Here is a 23,420-nt window from a genome sequence, read left to right as displayed (position 1 = left end):
CCTGTCAAAGAGCACAGACACGCGCTCCATAGCGATAAGCAATCGATCCTCAGTCGGAAACTCGGCGACGTCCGACTGAGGGTAGATTCCGCTCGGTCGGTCGCCGATCTTGCCAGTGTACATGCACGTGATCAACACGCCCAGGGCGGAAATCGCGCGCTGAGGATTCTGGAGTGATAATCTGTGTAGCAAGACATGGCTATTAAAGGTTAGCACGTGATCATCAAGTGACCATGGGCCCGTTTTTCAAAACTCCCGGTAATCAACGGGCCCGTAAAACTTATCGGGAGACTTTACGGGAAAGTTAATCGGGTTTGAGCGAGTGTTTCTTAAAACCCCCAATAACTTCAAATAACTTTATCGGGAACCCGTAATCAATATGATAATGTCTAGCCTTTGCAAACGCTTTGCTCAAATAAACAATGGATTAACGAAAAATTCAACAATTTGTCGATGCTACATGGCAAAATGCATTGCAAGGTTTGCATTTCCAGCGAAAAAAAAAATTAGATATTAGCTAAAACATCCAAAAACTTGACCAACTTGTAGTTAAATCTTGCACAGAGTGTGAGTGTTTGTTTACAATTCTCGCGACCAGCATATCAAACTGAATGACAGCTAGCTGTCAAGAGAATTAATTTGATTGGTTGAGGGGCAGATGGTCGCCTCTGATTGGTGCAGGTTTACCGGGACGACGTAAATCGGCGGGAAAACCATACCCGGGAAGTTTACGTGAACGGTGCCACTGCGAAGGGGAAAATTTTCAAAGCAAAACAAGACAGGTCGCAAAATTGTCAGTTTTGAAGCAAAACGAGCCAACTTTTTGGTAATTTCCACTTGACAGGGTGTACATGAATAAATAAGCTCCACTCTGATCAAATAATTTCAAGAAAACAAATGAATTTTGAACCTTATTTCACGACTTCAAAATGCTTCACGTTAATTAACGAGAGGTCAAGAGCTCCCGTAAAATATCGGGTGATTTACGTGAATTTTTACGAATCCGATAATAACGGTAGTTTTGAGAAACACCGCAGATTTATCGGGAGGACTTAACGGGTAGGTAAGCGGGCCCGATAAGATACCGGGCGTTTTGAGAAACGGGCCCCAGAGCAGAGATCGCGCGCTGAGGATTCTGGAGAGATTATCCTACGGGATCAGCAATTTTGCAAACTTTCAAATGTGACAGGTTGGGTTCTTGTTCTAGGTTCAAAGACTTCACTAGCAGAAAGGTGTAAATAAATAAAAACACCTCCGGGGTGATGGTGCCCAGGATGAGGTTTATTGCGCGCGACGCGGGAGTTGCTCTTCGCAACACGGTTTTGAACATGTCTGTTTGCCAAGGGGGACGGCAAGTCCTACCTATCCACGCTGAGCTTAACCAGCGCGTCACTCTCGGATGTGGACAAAGCAAAGGACACCACTAGTCTCTCGAGGCCTCTCAAGATCGCGTGGTAGACGCACGGAGGGGTGCTCTCCTCATTCGACGCCGCGATGCGCACCGCAGTCTGTAAAAGACGAGCAATCACAAAGAGCTGAGCGTAGCGTACAGAGTTATACCGGGTAAACACCATGAGCTGAGCGTAGCGTACAGGGTTATACCGGGTAAACACCATGAGCTGAGCGTAGCGTACAGGGATATACCGGGTAAACACCATGAGCTGAGCGTAGCGTACAGGGTTATACCGGGTAAACACCATGAGCTGAGCGTAGCGTACAGGGTTATACCGGGTAAACACCATGAGCTGAGCGTAGCGTACAGGGTTATACCGGGTAAACACAATGAGCTGAGCGTAGCGTACAGGGTTATACCGGGTAAACACCATGAGCTGAGCGTAGCGTACAGGGTTATACCGGGTAAACACCATGAGCTGAGTGTAGCGTACAGGGTTGTACCGGGTAAACACCATGAGCTGAGCGTAGCGTACAGGGTTATACAGGGTAAACACCATGAGCTGAGCGTAGCGTACAGGGATATACGGGGTAAACACCATGAGCTGAGCGTAGCGTACAGGGTTATACCGGGTAAACACCATGAGCTGAGCGTAGCGTACAGGGTTATATCGGGTAAACACAACGAGCTCAGTGTAGCGTACAGGGTATGCCGGATAAACACAATGAGCTGAGCGTAGCGTACAGGGTTATACCGGGTAAACACCATGAGCTGAGTGTAGCGTACAGGGTTATACCGGGTAAACAACATGAGCTGAGCGTAGCGTACAGGGTTATACCGGGTAAACACCATGAGCTGAGTGTAGCGTACAGGGTTATACCGGATAAACACAATGAGCTGAGTGTAGCGTACAGGGTTATACCGGGTAAACACCATGAGCTTAGCGTAGCGTACAGGGTTATATCGGGTAAACACAATGAGCTGAGCGTAGCGTACAGGGTTATACCGGGTAAACAACATGAGCTCAGTGTAGCGTACAGGGTTATACCGGGTAAACACCATGAGCTGAGCGTAGCGTACAGGGTTGTACCGGGTAAACACCATGAGCTGAGCGTAGCGTACAGGGTTGTACCGGGTAAACACCATGAGCTGAGCGTAGCGTACAGGGTTATACCGGGTAAACACCATGAGCTGAGCGTAGCGTACAGGGTTGTACCGGGTAAACACCATGAGCTGAGCGTAGCGTACAGGGTTGTACCGGGTAAACACCATGAGCTGAGCGTAGCGTACAGGGTTGTACCGGGTAAACACCATGAGCTGAGCGTAGCGTACAGGGTTATACCGGGTAAACACCATCAGCTGAGCGTAGCGTACAGGGTTATACCGGGTAAACACAATGAGCTTAGCGTAGCGTACAGGGTTATACCGGGTAAACACCATGAGCTGAGCGTAGCGTACAGGGTTATACCGGGTTAACACAATAAGCTGACCGTAGCGTACAGGGTTATATCGGGTAAACACTAGAGCTCAGTGTAGCGTACAGGGTTATACCGGGTAAACACCATGAGCTGAGCGTAGCGTACAGGGTTATACCGGGTTAACACAATGAGCTGAGCGTAGCGTACAGGGTTATACCGGGTAAACACCATGAGCTGAGCGTAGCGTACAGGGTTATACCGGGTAAACACCATCAGCTGAGCGTAGCGTACAGGGTTATACCGGGTTAACACCATGAGCTGAGCGTAGCGTACAGGGTTATGCCGGGTAAACACCATGAGCTGAGTGTAGCGTACAGGGTTATACCGGGTAAACAACATGAGCTGAGCGTAGCGTACAGGGTTATACCGGGTAAACACAATGAGCTGAGCGTAGCGTACAGGGTTATACCGGGTAAACACAATGAGCTGAGCGTAGCGTACAGGGTTATACCGGATAAACACAATGAGCTGAGTGTAGCGTACAGGGTTATACCGGGTAAACACAATGAGCTTAGCGTAGCGTACAGGGTTATACCGGGTAAACAACATGAGCTGAGTGTAGCGTACAGGGTTATACCGGGTAAACACTATGAGCTGAGCGTAGCGTACAGGGTTGTACCGGGTTAACGAGATGCACGTCGAGTGTGTCCCTCGAATCGCGAGTTGCATGTCGAGTGTCGTACCTTGAGCACGTTGCCCTTGAATTCCTGGTCCGAGATCTCGTCACTGTAGTGTTCCAGCAGATAGAACACCGCTGACCACATGACCAGAAGGTGCTGCTGAGCCAGCATCACAGCACTTAGACAAAAACACACATTCCATTAGAAATACGCTTTCCTAACAATAGGGCCATCGAAATAATAACATACACATTCTATTAAATTTACACTAATCTAAGCACTAGGGCCATCGAGACAAGAACGTACACATGCTATTAGACAACAACAACAGAGCCATCGAGACAATAATACAAACATTCCATTAGACATACGCATTGTTACGTACTTAGGAAGAGCGGCGAGTTTTCGTCCCAAGTGGTCGGTAAGGATGGGGATGAGCTGCGCCACAACGGATGAAACGTGCGCTTCCATTATATACATGGCCCCGTACAGCGCGGACACCTAGATAACAACTCAGGTATCACGGATATGGCTTATATAGAGGAACCTAGGTAACAACAGGTATCACAGATATGGCTTTATATAACAACACAGGTATCACAGATATGGCTTATATAGAGGCGACACCTAGATAACAACTCAGGTATCACAGATATGGCTTTATATAGTGGCACCTAGGTAACAACACAGGTGTCACAGATATGGCTTATATAACAACACAGGTATCACAGATATGGCTTTATATAACAACACAGGTATCACAGATATGGCTTTATATAACAACTCAGGTATCACAGATATGGCTTTATATAGTGGCACCTAGGTAACAACACAGGTATCACAGATATGGCTTTATATAACAACACAGGTATCACAGATATGGCTTATATAGAGGAACCTAGGTAACAACACAGGTATCACAGATACGGCTTATATAGAGGCGACACCTAGGTAACAACACAGGTATCACAGATATGGCTTCATATAACAACACAGGTATCACAGATATGGCTTATATAGAGGAACCTAGGTAACAACACAGGTATCACAGATATGGCTTATATAGAGGCGACACCTAGATAACAACACAGGTATCACAGATATGGCTTCATATAACAACACAGGTATCACAGATATGGTTTCATATAACAACACAGGTATCACAGATATGGCTTTAAATAACAACACAGGTATCACAGATATGGCTTATATAGAAGCGTCACCTAAGTAACAACTCGGGTATCACAGATATTGCTTTAAATAGTGGCACCTAGGTAACAACACAGGTATCACAGATATGGCTTTATATAGAGGCGACACTTAGATAACAACACAGGTATCACAGATATGGCTTATATAGAAGCGACACCTAGATAACAACACAGGTATCACAGATATGGCTTCATATAACAACACAGGTATCACAGATATGGTTTCATATAACAACACAGGTATCACAGATATGGCTTTAAATAACAACACAGGTATCACAGATATGGCTTTATATAACAACACAGGTATCACAGATATGGCTTATATAGAGGCACCTAGGTAACAACACAGGTATCACAGATATGGCTTTATATAACAACACAGGTATCACAGATATGGCTTTGTATAACAACACAGGTATCACAGATATGGCTATATATGGTGGCACCTAGATAACAACACAGGTAACACAGATATGGCTTATATAGAAGTGACACCTAGATAACAACTCAGGTATCACAGATATGGCTTCATATAGAGGCACCTAGGTAACAACACAGGTATCACAGATATGGCTTATATAGAAGCGTCACCTAAGTAACAACTCGGGTATCACAGATATTGCTTTAAATAGTGGCACCTAGGTAACAACACAGGTATCACAGATATGGCTTTATATAGAGGCAACACTTAGATAACAACACAGGTATCACAGATATGGCTTATATAGAAGCGACACCTAGATAACAACACAGGTATCACAGATATGGCTTCATATAACAACACAGGTATCACAGATATGGTTTCATATAACAACACAGGTATCACAGATATGGCTTTATATAACAACACAGGTATCACAGATATGGTTTATATAGAAGCGACACCTAGATAACAACACAGGTATCACAGATATGGCTTCATATAACAACAAAGGTATCACAGATATGGTTTCATATAACAACACAAGTATAACAGATATGGCTTTATATACCAACACAGGTATCACAGATATGGCTTATATAGAAGCGACACCTAGATAACAACACAGTTATCACAGATATGGCTTATATAGAGGCACCTAGATAACAACTCAGGTATCACAGATATTGCTTCATATAGTGGCACCTAGGTAACAACACAGGTATCACAGATATGGCTTATATAGAGGCGACACCTAGATAACAACACAGGTATCACAGATATGGCTTATATAAAAGCGACACGGCTTTATATAGTGGCACCTAGGTAACAACACAGGTGTCAAAGATATGGCTTATATAGAGGTGACACCTAGATAACAACACAGGTATCACAGATACGGCTTCATATAACAACAAAGGTATCACAGATATGGTTTCATATAACAACACAAGTATCACAGATATGGCTTTATATAACAACACAGGTATCACAGATATGGCTTCATATAACAACACAGGTATCACAGATATGGCTTCATATAACAACAAAGGTATCACAGATATGGCTTTATATAACAACACAGGTATCACAGATATGGCTTATATAGAGGCACATAGATAACAACACAGGTATCACAGATATGGCTTTATATAACAACTCAGGTATCACAGATATGGCTTTATATAGTGGCACCTAGGTAACAACACAGGTATCACAGATATGGCTTTATATAACAACACAGGTATCACAGATATGGCTTATATAGAGGAACCTAGGTAACAACACAGGTATCACAGATATGGCTTATATAGAGGCGACACCTAGGTAACAACACAGGTATCACAGATATGGCTTCATATAACAACACAGGTATCACAGATATGGCTTATATAGAGGAACCTAGGTAACAACACAGGTATCACAGATATGGCTTATATAGAGGCGACACCTAGATAACAACACAGGTATCACAGATATGGCTTCATATAACAACACAGGTATCACAGATATGGTTTCATATAACAACACAGGTATCACAGATATGGCTTTAAATAACAACACAGGTATCACAGATATGGCTTTTTATAACAACACAGGTATCACAGATATGGCTTATATAGAGGCACCTAGGTAACAACACAGGTATCACAGATATGGCTTTATATAACAACACAGGTATCACAGATATGGCTTTGTATAACAACACAGGTATCACAGATATGGCTATATATGGTGGCACCTAGATAACAACACAGGTAACACAGATATGGCTTATATAGAAGTGACACCTAGATAACAACTCAGGTATCACAGATATGGCTTCATATAGAGGCACCTAGGTAACAACACAGGTATCACAGATATGGCTTATATAGAAGCGACACCTAGATAACAACACAGTTATCACAGATATGGCTTATATAGAGGCACCTAGATAACAACTCAGGTATCACAGATATTGCTTTATATAGTGGCACCTAGGTAACAACACAGGTATCACAGATATGGCTTATATAGAGGCGACACCTAGATAACAACACAGTTATCACAGATATGGCTTATATAAAAGCGACACGGCTTTATATAGTGGCACCTAGGTAACAACACAGGTGTCAAAGATATGGCTTATATAGAGGCGACACCTAGATAACAACAAAGGTATCACAGATATGGTTTCATATAACAACACAAGTATCACAGATATGGCTTTATATAACAACACAGGTATCACAGATATGGCTTCATATAACAACACAGGTATCACAGATATGGCTTCATATAACAACAAAGGTATCACAGATATGGCTTTATATAACAACACAGGTATCACAGATATGGCTTATATAGAGGCACATAGATAACAACACAGGTATCACAGATATGGCTTTATATAACAACACAGGTATCACAGATATGGCTTATATAGAAGTGACACCTAGATAACAACACAGGTATCACAGATATGGCTTATATAGAGGCGACACCTAGATAACAACACAGGTATCACAGATATGGCTTCATATAACAACAAAGGTATCACAGATATGGCTTTATATAACAACACAGGTATCACAGATATGGTTTCATATAACAACACAGGTATCACAGATATGGCTTTATATAACAACACAGGTATCACAGATATGGCTCTATATAGAGGCGACACCTAGGTAACAACACAGGTATCACATATATGGCTTATATAGAGGCGACACCTAGAAAACAACACAGTTATCACATATATGGCTTATATAGAGGCGACACCTAGATAACAACACAGGTATCACAGATATGGCTTCATACAGAGGCAACACCTAGACCGCAATAAGAGTAACATATATACACAGGCTGTATTCAAGGCGAATATGAGACGTACCATGCTATATGCGAAACATATCAACCTTGCGCAACGGCTTACCTGTAAGGGAACGTGCGGGCTTCGCAGGGATGATTCAACAATCTTACAGACCCTCTCTGCTGTTGGACCCTCCTACAAAGACAAATCGTAAACTAACCTTATCAAACAAGGATATAGATTCTCGATGATGTTACAAAGCGTTGCATGTGTATTGCATGTGTGTTTCACGCTCGCGTTGATGTGTTTAAAGTATATTGCAGGCATATTGCGCCAGCATAGTGTTGGTTGTAGAGTAGCTAGCCTGTTGCACACTTGTCGCATCTATTGCGTGCCTATGTTTCAACTTTTCTGTGCGCCTTCTTTATGTTGCCTCACATATGCCATTCTGTGTGTGCCGTATGTGTTGCTAGTGTCGATGCGTTGTGTGAATGTAACGCACGTTTCCAGCACTGCGGAGTATCATACCGTTTTGAGAAAAGCGAGCGCCTTGCAGATGACCGGCAGCAGGTACTGTGTCAACAGGTCGTTCTCTGTCGGGTGGTTGTGGTGCAGATCCAGGAGTGTGTCTAACACCCACTCAAAGTGATGGCCGTCCACGAACAGATCCGAAAACACGACGAGCTAAAACGCAAAAATTAACTGATTCAGATTCAGTAAAGGAAGAAAACACAGTGCTAGGACCTTAAAGCATTGCTAGGCCTAGCAAAGATGAGATGTTTCTCTGCGATGCGGTTCGCCAACCTTTCCTTGTCTTGTGGTCAAGTGTTAGCAATGCTGGGTTATGGTGCAGCTGTTTACACGAGGTTTAAAGGCCAAACAAACTTTAGTAATAACCGAGTAAATGACTTAGACATGGGCTAAAACGTAACGTGGGAAAACACAGTACTTACTGCTTTTGTGGCTTCTGAGAGCAGCATGAGTGGCGTTCTAGGCTGGACGTAAGGAGACATCCACTGCTCAAACAGCTCCAGGAGAAACTGTAGACACGACCGAATATCCAGCTTCTCCGGCCTAGGCATGTGCGGGACACTGACCACTACAGCGGCCTCGTCATCACTGTCTGGGGACTCCTGGAGTTCCGCTTGTGCTTGGCTATGAAGGGCTTGCACTGACAGCTGATGGCAATGATAACAAATTAGGCGGGGAGTAATAGCCCACAGGAATAAATAAGTAAACAGATTTGATACAGAAAATATGTGACCGACCATGTAAAAGCGCAAGCTTTCCGTGTAAATGCTTAAGACAAACCTTCATTGTAAATAGACAATATTTGACCGTTCATGGGAAAAACTTATCTTTTGCTTTTCTCCGCAAATGCGAAAGACGGGTATATCAAACGGATTTTTTCGTGTCCACCGGATTTCCTTACGTTGACACGGGTTGCGCAAATTTCGCAAGTAAATATTAACTGTAAGTCTTAACCACTTAAATTAGAAACATTTTGGAGACGTCTTAAAGCAAAAAAACAGCCCAGACACGGGAAACCAAAAAGGTGAGATTTGTAGCTGACCTGTCCAAGTGTGTAGTCATGGAAGCCAGGAATCCTGTCCACGTTGAGCCCGTACAACGGGTGATCAAAGAGCAGCTTGTTACTGGTCCACACGGCCGTGCTTCCGTGATTTTGGGTAAAGCTGTTAGTGCGATGCAGGCTGGCAGAGCGCTCATGCTGGAGCTCTTCGTGAGTCAGGTATGTGCTGCAATATAAGAAATACAGAGAAAGGATTAAGAGAGGTACGTGCTGCAATACAGAGAATACAGGGAAAGGATTGAGAGAGGTACGTGCTGCAATACAGAGAATACAGGGAAAGGATTGAGAGAGGTACGTGCTGCAATACAGAGAATACAGGGAAAGGATTGAGAGAGGTACGTGGTGCAATGTAGAGAAAGAATTGACAATGGTGAAATTATACCAGGCCAGATTTATATGACTAACGTTTTTCTACTACGACCGTAGTAGCGTAGTATCGAAGTAGAGCGTTTTAGGTTAACTGCCTACCAAACTAAACGCACTCACCCAGCACAGCAAGAAGTGATGAACTCTTCCTCCATTATTCCACGTACGACAGCGAGTTTTTTGCCGGCCCTACCATGACACAGAAACACAGAACAATTACAAGTTCCCCCTGCACACGAGAAAAGCTAAGCTATCGCAAAACAATTACAAGTTCCCCCTGCACACGAGAAAAGCTAAGCTATCGCAGTACAATTACAAGTTCCCCCTGCACACGAGAAAAGCTAAGCTATCGCAGTACAATTACAAGTTCCCCCTGCACACGAGAAAAGCTAGGCTATCACAGAACAATTACAAGTTCCCCCTGCACACGAGAAAAGCTAGGCTATCACAGAACAATTACAAGTTCCCCCTGCACACGAGAAAAGCTAAGCTATCGCAGTACAATTACAAGTTCCCCCTGCACACGAGAAAAGCTAAGCTATCGCAGAACAATTACAAGTTCCCCCTGCACACGAGAAAAGCTAAGCTATCGCAGTACAATTACAAGTTCCCCCTGCACACGAGAAAAGCTAAGCTATCGCAGTACAATTACAAGTTCCCCCTGCACACGAGAAAAGCTAAGCTATCGCAGTACAATTACAAGTTCCCCCTGCACACGAGAAAAGCTAAGCTATCGCAGTACAATTACAAGTTCCCCCTGCACACGAGAAAAGCTAAGCTATCACAGAACAATTACAAGTTCCCCCTGCACACGAGAAAAGCTAAGCTATCACAGAACAATTACAAGTTCCCCCTGCACACGAGAAAAGCTAAGCTATCACAGAACAATTACAAGTTCCCCCTGCACACGAGAAAAGCTAAGCTATCGCAGAACAATTACAAGTTCCCCCTGCACACGAGAAAAGCTAAGCTATCGCAGTACAATTACAAGTTCCCCCTGCACACGAGAAAAGCTAAGCTATCACAGAACAATTACAAGTTCCCCCTGCACACGAGAAAAGCTAAGCTATTGCAGTACAATTACAAGTTCCCCCTGCACACGAGAAAAGCTAAGCTATCGCAGAACAATTACAAGTTCCCCCTGCACACGAGAAAAGCTAAGCTATCGCAGTACAATTACAAGTTCCCCCTGCACACGAGAAAAGCTAAGCTATCGCAGTACAATTACAAGTTCCCCCTGCACACGAGAAAAGCTAAGCTATCGCAGAACAATTACAAGTTCCCCCTGCACACGAGAAAAGCTAAGCTATCGCAGTACAATTACAAGTTCCCCCTGCACACGAGAAAAGCTAAGCTATCGCAGTACAATTACAAGTTCCCCCTGCACACGAGAAAAGCTAAGCTATCGCAGTACAATTACAAGTTCCCCCTGCACACGAGAAATGCTAAGCTATCGCAGTACAATTACAAGTTCCCCCTGCACACGAGAAAAGCTAAGCTATCGCAGTACAATTACAAGTTCCCCTGCACACGAGAAAAGCTAAGCTATCGCAGTACAATTACAAGTTCCCCCTGCACACGAGAAAAGCTAAGCTATCCCAGAACAATTACAAGGTTCCCCTGCACACGAGAAAAGCTAAGCTATCACAGAACAATTACAAGTTCCCCCCTGCACACGAGAAAAGCTAAGCTATCACAGAACAATTACAAGTTCCCCCTGCACACGAGAAAAGCTAAGCTATCGCAGTACAACTACAAAGGTTAAAATGTAAGCCTCTAAAGATTATTGTATTTTATTGTGTATCTGGCTGGCGTACGCCTACAGGGTCGTTTGCTTATGTTGGATAAGAAAGCGACAATTCAGGCTATGGATGACGCATCCCTCAAGCGAAAAGAAGAGTAAAAGTTCTATCAGCCGCCATCATCAATTTTCACGAGCTGATTTGGGAAACTATTGTAATATTTTCGATTGAATTTGTTTTATAAAGTATAAAACGTAGTTTTTAGATTATATTTCGAGAACTTATCCTAAACTTTGTCCTCCAATATTGAGCGGGAATAATACCTCCCGCTAATAGCTCTATATAAGTGCTTTTATAAGTGCTTTTCTTTGTTCTTGCATAAAGTGGGAACTTGAGAGAGCTGCTCACCTACTGCCGAGGAATGGCAAGTCGCGATGGCGCGGCCCATGGAGGTAACCGCTGGCCGTACAGTTCCCGGATGCAGGATAGAGCGTAGTCTGAAGCAGCAGTGACGAGATGCAGCGGATGGCTAAACAACACGCATGCGTGGCTTCCATGTCCTCCTAGCAGTGTTCGAAAGAAGTGTTCTTGGTTGGAACTTAAACCTGGAGATACTGTCATTCTAGTTGTACTTAATAGGGGACTTGCGCTAAGAAATCACGTGACCTTTCTGGGTTTTTGTTGCTGTTATTTTGCCACTAAAAGCCTGAGCGCGCGCTAGTTTGACACCCAAAAAGTGTTGTGATCTCTTAGCGCAAGTCCCCTGCATGGGGCGAGGGGTGGATTGGGGGGGGGGGGGGGGGGGTGGCGGTGGGGGCGGAGTAACAAATACGAAGTGTCGTGTATGCAGGTGAGATATTTATGCTATACAGATGCAGCATATTTACAGGGATTTTAATAACATTTGAAGTAGTACTTGGGGTGTTTGGAAAGTAGTAGGCAATTTAGGGCTCGAAAAGTGTACTAAGGCCCAAGGGTTTCCAAAAAAAGGAAATCAAACAATCGAGAGGTGTGCACTTTTACCAAAAAATGGTAATAATAGGGGACTTGCGCTAAGAGATCACGTGACTGTTTGGGCGGCAAACTAGCGCGCGCTCAGGCTTTTGGCGGCAAAATAACAGCAACAAAAAGCAACTTATTCAGCGGTTACGAAAAAAACAGATCCCTTTTTTCAGAAAGGTTTAGTTTTATTTAAAGATTTTATTTCTTGGTCGTTCTCTGGTGTGACGGGCGCAGTTATTTCTGAATTTTTTCTTTGATCATTTTGTTTTGAATTTGCCACCCAAAAAGGTCACGTGATCTCTTAGCGCAAGTCCCCTATTGTATTCTATCAAGAGAGCATAAGATAAGAGAAAGAAACTTTGGTATTACCCGCGCCCCATGTCGCGTCCGAATCCGGCTATTTTTAGTAACCACCACCCCACCAATGCGCGTGAGCATTTTTACTCACCCTACCCCCGCGCTTTGGCATTTACATCTTGTTGTTTGCCGCTATTTTGTGACTTGAAACCGAAAAAAAAACACCCTATTTGCGCAAATACCATCGAAAATTTCATTCTAGCATCAAGGAGTTGCGGTTTATTAAGGGGTTGTAGTACTTCGAGGATTGCAAGATTTCCAAAACGAGACTTCATTCATAATCAAGAGCGGAAAACCTCGCGCTTTAATCACCGATTTTGCTCTAACTTGCTGCTTCTTCCTGGTTTCTCAATATTCATTATCTTCCTAATGGTCAAACGAAATCTGTAAGTTAGACATTAGATATAATATTGATTTTTGTGAGTATTCCTGTGAATTGAGAAGGAATCCAAAAAAATACATTTCATAAAACTATCCTTGTAGCGAGGGAATGCATTTTTGTGATGATCAAAGCCAGCAAGCTGAAGTATCTGAGCTTTTGTAAAAGTGAGGAAATAAAGAGGGAGATATTACTGTACTTCTATGATGTTGTTATTATTATATGTTGTATTATTATGTTGTTATTATACAAGCTGGTGTCGGGATTTCAATCAAACGCAGTATCACAGCCATTTTATCTCTCGTCGGTTTTTTCTTTCTAATTTGACTTCGCCGCTCAGGCAAACAAAACAGTCAAACTATTCAGGGATTTAGATTTCTGTGGGTATATTTGCCAATCTTGGTAACTTAAGTTAGACCTGTTTTCTTCTTTCGAGTTATTTTACATGATCTCTTTTCATTCCTATCGAGTTTGCAAAACAACAACACGCAACCCGCGGGGGAGTAGGTCAAAATAAAAGGAGCAAATCCTCACGCGCAGTGGTGGGGTGGTGGTTACTAAAAATAGCCGGATTCGGACGCGACATGGCGCGCGGGTAATATCAAAGTGTCCCTCTCTTATCTTATGCTCTCTTGATTCTATCTCTCATTTTCCATTGCACTGTTGCTTGGTAAGGTACATCAAGGCACAAATCACAAAATGCCAAAATTTGCACAAAGCAAAGAAATCTCATGACTACGGTAAATGATGAAAATATGGACGAACCTCGGGTGTGACGCTATCTGGTAGAGGAGGCGAGCTGAGAACTCCAAGCAGTGCTGCCCAGGTCTCCTCGAACTGCTGACGGTTTATCCATCCTGAAAGTTCAACCAAGCGACAGCTCGATCATCACCCAATCCCCACAATAACATTGCATTTATATTAAACATCACATATGCTAACATGACAATGGTTAAAATCAACGCAAAAATCGTGAACGTTACTCTTACCACCTCGGTATAATCATAATATCATAATCACCAGAATAATCGTAATCATATGTAACCGTAAATTAATCGCATGACAAATTCCCTCAGTATATTGGCGCGTATGACAAACTCACCTAGTATACTGACGCGTATGACAAACTCACCTAGTATATTGACGCGTATGACAAACTCACCTAGTATACAGACGCGTATGACAAACTCACCTAGTATATTGACGCGTATAACTCACCTAGTATACTGACGCGTATAACTCACCTAGTATACTGACGCGTATGACAAACTCACCTAGTATATTGACGCGTATAACTCACCTAGTATATTGACGCGTATAACTCACCTAGTATATTGACGCGTATGACAAACTCAACTAGTATACTGACGCGTATGGCAAACTCCCCTAGTATACTGACGCGTATGACAAACTCACCTAGTATACTGACGCGTACGACAAACTCACCTAGTATATTGACGCGTTTAACCCACCTAGTATACTGACGCGTATGACAAACTCACCTAGTATATTGACGCGTATGACAAACTCACCTAGTATACTGACGCGTATGACAAACTCACGTATATTGACGCGTATAACTCACCTAGTATATTGACGCGTATAACTTACCTAGTATACTGACGCGTATGACAAACTCACCTAGTATATTGACGCGTATGGCAAACTCACCTAGTATATTGACGCGTATGGCAAACTCACCTAGTATATTGACGCGTATGACAAACTCACCTAGTATACAGACGCGTATGACAAACTCACCTACTATATTGACGCGTATAACTCACCTAGTATATTGACGCGTTTAACTCACCTAGTATACTGACGCATACAACACACTTAGTATATTGACGCGTATAACTCACCTAGTATACTGACGCGTATGACAACTCACCTAGTATACTGACGCGTATGGCAAACTCACCTAGTATACTGACGCGTATAACAAACTCACCTAGTATATTGACGCATATAACTCACCTAGTATACTGACGCGTATGACAAACTCACCTAGTATATTGACGCGTATGGCAAACTCACCTAGTATATTGACGCGTATGGCAAACTCACCTAGTATACAGACGCGTATGACAAACTCACCTAGTATACTGACGCGTATAACTCACCTAGTATATTGACGCGTATGGCAAACTCACCTAGTATACTGACGCGTATGACAAACTCAACTAGTATATTGACGCGTATGGCAAACTCACCTAGTATACTGACGCGTATGACAAACTTAACTAGTATACTGACGCGTATGACAAACTCACCTAGTATACTGACGCGTATAACTCACCTAGTATACTGATGCGTATAACTCACCTAGTATACTGACGCGTATGACAAACTCACCTAGTATATTGACGCGTATAACTCACCTAGTATACTGACGCGTATAACTCACCTAGTATACTGACGCGTATGACAAACTCACCTAGTATACTGACGCGTATAACTCACCTAGTATACTGACGCGTATAACTCACCTAGTATACTGACGCGTATAACTCACCTAGTATACTGACGCGTATGACAAACTCACCTAGTATACTGACGCGTATAACTCACCTAGTATACTGATGCGTATAACTCACTTAGTATACTGACGCGTATGACAAACTCACCTAGTATACTGACGCGTATAACTCACATAGTATACTGACGCGTATAACTCACCTAGTATACTGACGCGTATAACTCACCTAGTATACAGACGCATATGACAAACTCACCTAGTATACTGACGCGTATAACTCACCTAGTATACTGACGCGTATGACAAACTCACCTAGTATACAACGCGTATGACAAACTCACCTAGTATACTGACGCGTATAACTCACCTAGTATACTGACGCGTATAACTCACCTAGTATACTGACGCGTATAACTCACCTAGTATACAGACGCATATGACAAACTCACCTAGTATACTGACGCGTATAACTCATCTAGTATACTGACGCGTATGACAAACTCACCTAGTATACAACGCGTATGACAAACTCACCTAGTATACAACGCGTATGACAAACTCACCTAGTATACAACGCGTATGACAAACTCACCTAGTATACAACGCGTATGACAAACCCACCTAGTATACTGACGCGTATAACTCACCTAGTATACTGACGCGTATAACTCACCTAGTATACTGACGCGTATGACAAACTCACCTAGTATATTGACGCGTATAACTCACCTAGTATACTGACGCGTATAACTCACCTAGTATACTGACGCGTATGACAAACTCACCTAGTATACTGACGCGTATAACTCACCTAGTATACTGACGCGTATGACAAACTCACCTAGTATACTGACGCGTATGACAAACTCACCTAGTATACTGACGCGTATGACAAACTCACCTAGTATATTGACGCGTATGACAAACTCACCTAGTATACAACGCGTATGACAAACTCACCTAGTATACTGACGCGTATAACTCACCTAGTATACTGACGCGTATGACAAACTCACCTAGTATATTGACGCGTATAACTCACCTAGTATATTGACGCGTATAACTCACCTAGTATATTGACGCGTATGACAAACTCAACTAGTATACTGACGCGTATGGCAAACTCCCCTAGTATACTGACGCGTATGACAAACTCACCTAGTATACTGACGCGTACGACAAACTCACCTAGTATATTGACGCGTTTAACCCACCTAGTATACTGACGCGTATGACAAACTCACCTAGTATATTGACGCGTATGACAAACTCACCTAGTATACTGACGCGTATGACAAACTCACGTATATTGACGCGTATAACTCACCTAGTATATTGACGCGTATAACTTACCTAGTATACTGACGCGTATGACAAACTCACCTAGTATATTGACGCGTATGGCAAACTCACCTAGTATATTGACGCGTATGGCAAACTCACCTAGTATATTGACGCGTATGACAAACTCACCTAGTATACAGACGCGTATGACAAACTCACCTACTATATTGACGCGTATAACTCACCTAGTATATTGACGCGTTTAACTCACCTAGTATACTGACGCATACAACACACTTAGTATATTGACGCGTATAACTCACCTAGTATACTGACGCGTATGACAACTCACCTAGTATACTGACGCGTATGGCAAACTCACCTAGTATACTGACGCGTATAACAAACTCACCTAGTATATTGACGCATATAACTCACCTAGTATACTGACGCGTATGACAAACTCACCTAGTATATTGACGCGTATGGCAAACTCACCTAGTATATTGACGCGTATGGCAAACTCACCTAGTATACAGACGCGTATGACAAACTCACCTAGTATACTGACGCGTATAACTCACCTAGTATATTGACGCGTATGGCAAACTCACCTAGTATACTGACGCGTATGACAAACTCAACTAGTATATTGACGCGTATGGCAAACTCACCTAGTATACTGACGCGTATGACAAACTTAACTAGTATACTGACGCGTATGACAAACTCACCTAGTATACTGACGCGTATAACTCACCTAGTATACTGATGCGTATAACTCACCTAGTATACTGACGCGTATGACAAACTCACCTAGTATATTGACGCGTATAACTCACCTAGTATACTGACGCGTATAACTCACCTAGTATACTGACGCGTATGACAAACTCACCTAGTATACTGACGCGTATAACTCACCTAGTATACTGACGCGTATAACTCACCTAGTATACTGACGCGTATAACTCACCTAGTATACTGACGCGTATGACAAACTCACCTAGTATACTGACGCGTATAACTCACCTAGTATACTGATGCGTATAACTCACTTAGTATACTGACGCGTATGACAAACTCACCTAGTATACTGACGCGTATAACTCACATAGTATACTGACGCGTATAACTCACCTAGTATACTGACGCGTATAACTCACCTAGTATACAGACGCATATGACAAACTCACCTAGTATACTGACGCGTATAACTCACCTAGTATACTGACGCGTATGACAAACTCACCTAGTATACAACGCGTATGACAAACTCACCTAGTATACAACGCGTATGACAAACTCACCTAGTATACAACGCGTATGACAAACTCACCTAGTATACAACGCGTATGACAAACCCACCTAGTATACTGACGCGTATAACTCACCTAGTATACTGACGCGTATAACTCACCTAGTATACTGACGCGTATGACAAACTCACCTAGTATATTGACGCGTATAACTCACCTAGTATACTGACGCGTATAACTCACCTAGTATACTGACGCGTATGACAAACTCACCTAGTATACTGACGCGTATAACTCACCTAGTATACTGATGCGTATAACTCACCTAGTATACTGACGCGTATGACAAACTCACCTAGTATACTGACGCGTATAACTCACCTAGTATACTGACGCGTATAACTCACCTAGTATACTGACGCGTATAACTCACCTAGTATACTGACGCGTATGACAAACTCACCTAGTATACTGACGCGTATAACTCACCTAGTATACTGATGCGTATAACTCACCTAGTAAACTGACGCGTATGACAAACTCACCTAGTATACTGACGCGTATAACTCACCTAGTATACTGACGCGTATAACTCACCTAGTATACAGACGCATATGACAAACTCACCTAGTATACTGACGCGTATAACTCACCTAGTATACTGACGCGTATGACAAACTCACCTAGTATACAACGCGTATGACAAACTCACCTAGTATACTGACGCATATGACAAACTCAACTAGTATATTGACGCGTATGGTAAACTCACCTAGTATACTGACGCGTATAACTCACCTAGTATACTGACGCGTATGACAAACTCACCTAGTATACAGACGCATATGACAAACTCACCTAGTATATTGACGCGTATGGCAAACTCCCCTAGTATACAGACGCATATGACAAACTCACCTAGTATACAGACGCATATGACAAACTCACCTAGTATACTGACGCGTATAACTCACCTAGTATATTGACGCGTATGACAAACTCACCTAGTATACTGATGCGTATGACAAACTCACCTAGTATATTGACGCGTATAACTCACCTAGTATACTGACGCGTATGACAAACTCACCTAGTATACTGACGCGTATGACAAACTCAACTAGTATACTGACGCGTATGGCAAACTCAACTAGTATACTGACGCGTATGACAAACTCAACTAGTATATTGACGCGTATGGTAAACTCACCTAGTATACTGACGCGTATAACTCACCTAGTATACTGACGCGTATGACAAACTCACCTAGTATACTGACGCGTATGGCAAACTCAACTAGTATACTGACGCGTATGGCAAACTCACCTAGTATACAACGCGTATGACAAACTCACCTAGTATACTGATGCGTATAACTCACCTAGTATATTGACGCGTATAACAAATTCATTCAATACGTCCTTTTCCTTGAGAATCTCTATCGGAAGGGGCGGAAGCTCGGTTTTGAGTGGACCCTCCGGAGTCGGCATCCACCCGAACTTCCACACGAGCGGCGGTGTGCGCGCGTAGCTATTCACGAGAGGTCGCCGCGCAAGGCCAACAATGGCGGACTTGAACGGCGCCATCAAAAACAGCGGAAGGACAGAGGACGAGCTCGGCCCAGGCTCTAGCTGCGTGTGGACGTAGTGGACTAGGTCCGATATTTGGTCACAGGCGAATGTAATGGTTTGAAACTCGGCGGATTCCTGGAGTGCGTCATCATCCTCACAGTCGTGCGTTAAGTGCTCATGCGCGTGTAATGCCACTGACAGAAAATACAGCAGGCTCACATTACCAACCAGACAAGGCCGTATTGTAGAGTGACAATACTGAGACAACAAGCCTTCAAAGTCATAATGCGCAACACTATAAACCATGCATGCTTGTTCATTTATCTCCCTCTCTTTGCATATGGTTCATGGTTTTATTTTGCCAATATTTATTTTACAGAATCGATATAAAATAAATAGGCAAGGATGTCCAGTACATAACATACATGGTCATAGCAAAACTGGAATCAATAGCTCCTTTTTATTGTAGATGACGACAAAACATGAGCGCGCAAAATAGAGGAACGTATGAAATATTGATAACTACATGAGAGAGAGACTGCAGCCCACGAATCGTACCACAAATATGCGTGCAAACGGGCCTCAAGCGTTCTTTGTTGTTGTCGCAGTTGTCATTTCTGCTTAGTAATGACTTTGTTGTCTTCGTCGTTGTTGCTCTCACCTGCTCGCAAAAGGGAATAGACGTGGTTGATGGCAGCACAGAGGAGTGTTACAAATTCCACACCGTTAACAGGGAGCGTGTAGTCTAGGAGCAACAGCTAGAGATGATAATAACAACAAGCATCAATAACATGCAGAGTCGTAACATTCGCTCCATACCTTCACTTACCTTTCCTAAGCACTCCACAGCTGTTCCTAAATCATCAGAGCTCGGATAATCCGACGCCTGGAATTTCTGGTGCATAACCTTGTAAAAAAAGACAACAATAGGAATGGCCGATGTACGCGTGTCTGTCATGCAAAACAAATGACGTCATATCCTGAGAACCATTCGCACTTTCCAGTGAGCGCGACCGTGACAGTCCATTAATGTCACGTCCCCCCCCCCCCCCCCCCAAATAAAAAAGGCCTCCGGAGAGCCTCTGGTGCCCAGGGTAATGACGTTACATGAGCGTCACATGTAATTAAAACAAGGATTATGGACTCTGCCTTGCTGTGTCGTCTCCAGTGCGTCTATTGAAAATGTAGTTTTCAAAGCGCACGCTTCAAACCGAGCGCACGCTCACATCTAGTAGTCTATTGCGCACTCTTTCTAACCTTGGTCACCTGTCACGCAATAGGCTAAGCTCAATCGCATTGCGTGACAGAGGTCAGAGCGACTGCGAAGGAGCCTAAAAACTAGAGGCTTGATTTGTGTGGTATCTACGGGTGGCTAAACTTAAGCATACCCGTCAACTTACTTGCATTTTTCTAGTACATACTGGCTTGTTCCAAAAAAAAATCGAGGTGTGAGTTCGTCCTCGGGGACCCAGGGCGTCGCAGAGGTCAGAGGAGGCGAACGCGGGGGAGGGTGAGAGGGAGTAGGAGGGGAGAAAGAAGGGGGTCGAAAAGACGTCTTTTATAAATTAAATTCACTAGCATTGTTGTATAAACACGTCAATCTCGTTCCCAGAGCCGCTGGCACAAAGGTACGTGAGCTTGCCGCTGCCACAAAGGTACGTGGGCTCTGGGAACGAGATTGCAAACACGTACACTGTCACCTGTCACGCAATAGGCTGAGCTCGATCGCATTGCGTGACAGAGGTCAGACAACACGTACACTGTCACCTGTCACGCAATAGGCTGAGCTCGATCGCATTGCGTGACAGAGGTCAGACAACACGTACACTGTCACCTGTCACGCAATAGGCTGAGCTCGATCGCATTGCGTGACAGAGGTCAGACAACACGTACACTGTCACCTGTCACGCAATAGGCTGAGCTCGATCGCATTGCGTGACAGAGGTCAGACAACACGTACACTGTCACCTGTCACGCAATAGGCTGAGCTCGATCCGAACATAAATTAACACGTATACAAACGAGCAGCAACTCACCGCTAGAGGGATGAAGGCAAAGCGGCACAGGCACGCCCTCTCGTCCGGGCTCAGCTCGCACTGTCGAGGGAGAGAACTTGTCACGGAGCAGTACGACATGAGCCCCGCAGAGAGATCGAGCAGGCGGCGACAGGCGGAGGCGTCTTTGCAGTACCGATCGAGCTTTGACTTGTCCAATGTGATACGAGATGAGAGGGGTACTTCACCGGAACCTGCAATTGCAATAACTCAAGTAAGTGCTGCATCACAATGTGTGTTGCGTTACATGGGACGTACGGAAGTTGCGTTACGTTGCGTTGTGTTACTCGTTAGTTGAGTTACGTTACTTGGGCGTTGAGTGGCGTTACTTATGTGCCGTGTTTCGTTTCTCGTGTGTTGGGTTACGATACTCCTGTGTTGTGTTGCGTTACTCCTGTGTTGAGTCGTGTTACTCGTGTGTTGCGTTACTCACTTGGTGTGTTGCGTTACTCGTGTATTGTGTTACCATTGTGTTAAATCAATCGCGTCTTATGTTGCGTTTTTCATGTGCTGTGTTGCGTTTTTCAAGTGTTGTGTCGCATTAATCACGTGATGTGCTGCGTTACTAGTATATTATGTTGCTTTACTAATGTATTGTGTTGCGTTACTCACTTGGTGTGTTGGGTTTTCATGTACTGTGTCGCATTAATCAAGCGATGTTCTGCGTTACTCGTATATTTTGTTGCTTACCGCGTGTGTTGTGTTGCATTACTCGTGTGTTGTGTTGCGTTACTCATGTGTTGTGTTGCGTTACTCAAGTGATGTGTTGCGTTACTCGCTTTACGTTGCGTTTCTTGAGTGTCCAGTTGCGCTACCTGTACTGTGCACTGTGCTCGTGATCTCCTCCACGGTGCTCGCCAGATGTCTGAACAAGGTGAGTTTGGCTGCGAGTAGCAAATGATCGACTCCGGTGCTCTCGAAGTGTTCGGTATTCTCGTATGGATAAACAGCCGTCTCCTGGTTACCACAAAAAAATACAAATTCATTGGCTATCAATGAGGTCGTATTTATGCGACATGAGATCTGCTTTAACCCAATGTGATGTTCCCATAGGAATCCAACCCTCACGTGGTATATGTATTGTGTGACATTACCTGTCCTGCGTTCATCAGTCTGGTAGTGAAGTGTAGTGTTCGTGACCATCACGTGACTATGTATTGCGTGACATGTCCGGCGTTTATCCTTCTGGATGTGAAGTGTAGTGTTCGTGACCATCACGTGACATATGTATTGCGTGACTTTACCTGTGTCGCGTTCATCCGTCTGGTCTTAAAATAGAGCGTTCGTGACCTTCACGTGGCATGTATTGTGTGACATTACCTGTCCGACGTTCATCCGTCTGGCCGTGAAGTGCAGTATTTGTGGCCGTCACGTGATATATGTTTCGTGTGACATTACCTGTCCGGCGTT

At 43.7% G+C, this 23,420-nt stretch overlaps 1 protein-coding gene across 1 annotated transcript in view; it reads right to left on the bottom strand.

Moving 5' to 3' along the window:
• The window catches only part of LOC5521364 (huntingtin), a 54,195-nt gene that overhangs the window by 2,475 nt on the left and 28,300 nt on the right, over nucleotides 1-23,420 (bottom strand). The window contains exons 45-60 of the mRNA XM_048728541.1: nucleotides 22,826-22,967; nucleotides 21,993-22,204; nucleotides 20,786-20,863; nucleotides 20,618-20,714; nucleotides 19,767-20,150; nucleotides 14,126-14,217; nucleotides 12,031-12,185; nucleotides 10,001-10,069; nucleotides 9,497-9,680; nucleotides 8,877-9,101; nucleotides 8,452-8,607; nucleotides 8,047-8,118; nucleotides 3,877-3,992; nucleotides 3,555-3,669; nucleotides 1,363-1,508; nucleotides 2-181 (exon numbers count right to left, since the gene is read on the bottom strand). Of these exons, the coding sequence (XP_048584498.1) occupies nucleotides 2-181; nucleotides 1,363-1,508; nucleotides 3,555-3,669; nucleotides 3,877-3,992; nucleotides 8,047-8,118; nucleotides 8,452-8,607; nucleotides 8,877-9,101; nucleotides 9,497-9,680; nucleotides 10,001-10,069; nucleotides 12,031-12,185; nucleotides 14,126-14,217; nucleotides 19,767-20,150; nucleotides 20,618-20,714; nucleotides 20,786-20,863; nucleotides 21,993-22,204; nucleotides 22,826-22,967 (2,423 nt within the window). The remainder of the gene's footprint in view (nucleotide 1; nucleotides 182-1,362; nucleotides 1,509-3,554; nucleotides 3,670-3,876; nucleotides 3,993-8,046; nucleotides 8,119-8,451; nucleotides 8,608-8,876; nucleotides 9,102-9,496; nucleotides 9,681-10,000; nucleotides 10,070-12,030; nucleotides 12,186-14,125; nucleotides 14,218-19,766; nucleotides 20,151-20,617; nucleotides 20,715-20,785; nucleotides 20,864-21,992; nucleotides 22,205-22,825; nucleotides 22,968-23,420) is intronic.

This window comes from Nematostella vectensis, chromosome 6, assembly GCF_932526225.1.
Source record: "Nematostella vectensis chromosome 6, jaNemVect1.1, whole genome shotgun sequence".
NCBI lineage: Eukaryota > Metazoa > Cnidaria > Anthozoa > Actiniaria > Edwardsiidae > Nematostella > Nematostella vectensis.
This window is presented reverse-complemented; position numbering and strand designations above follow the sequence as displayed.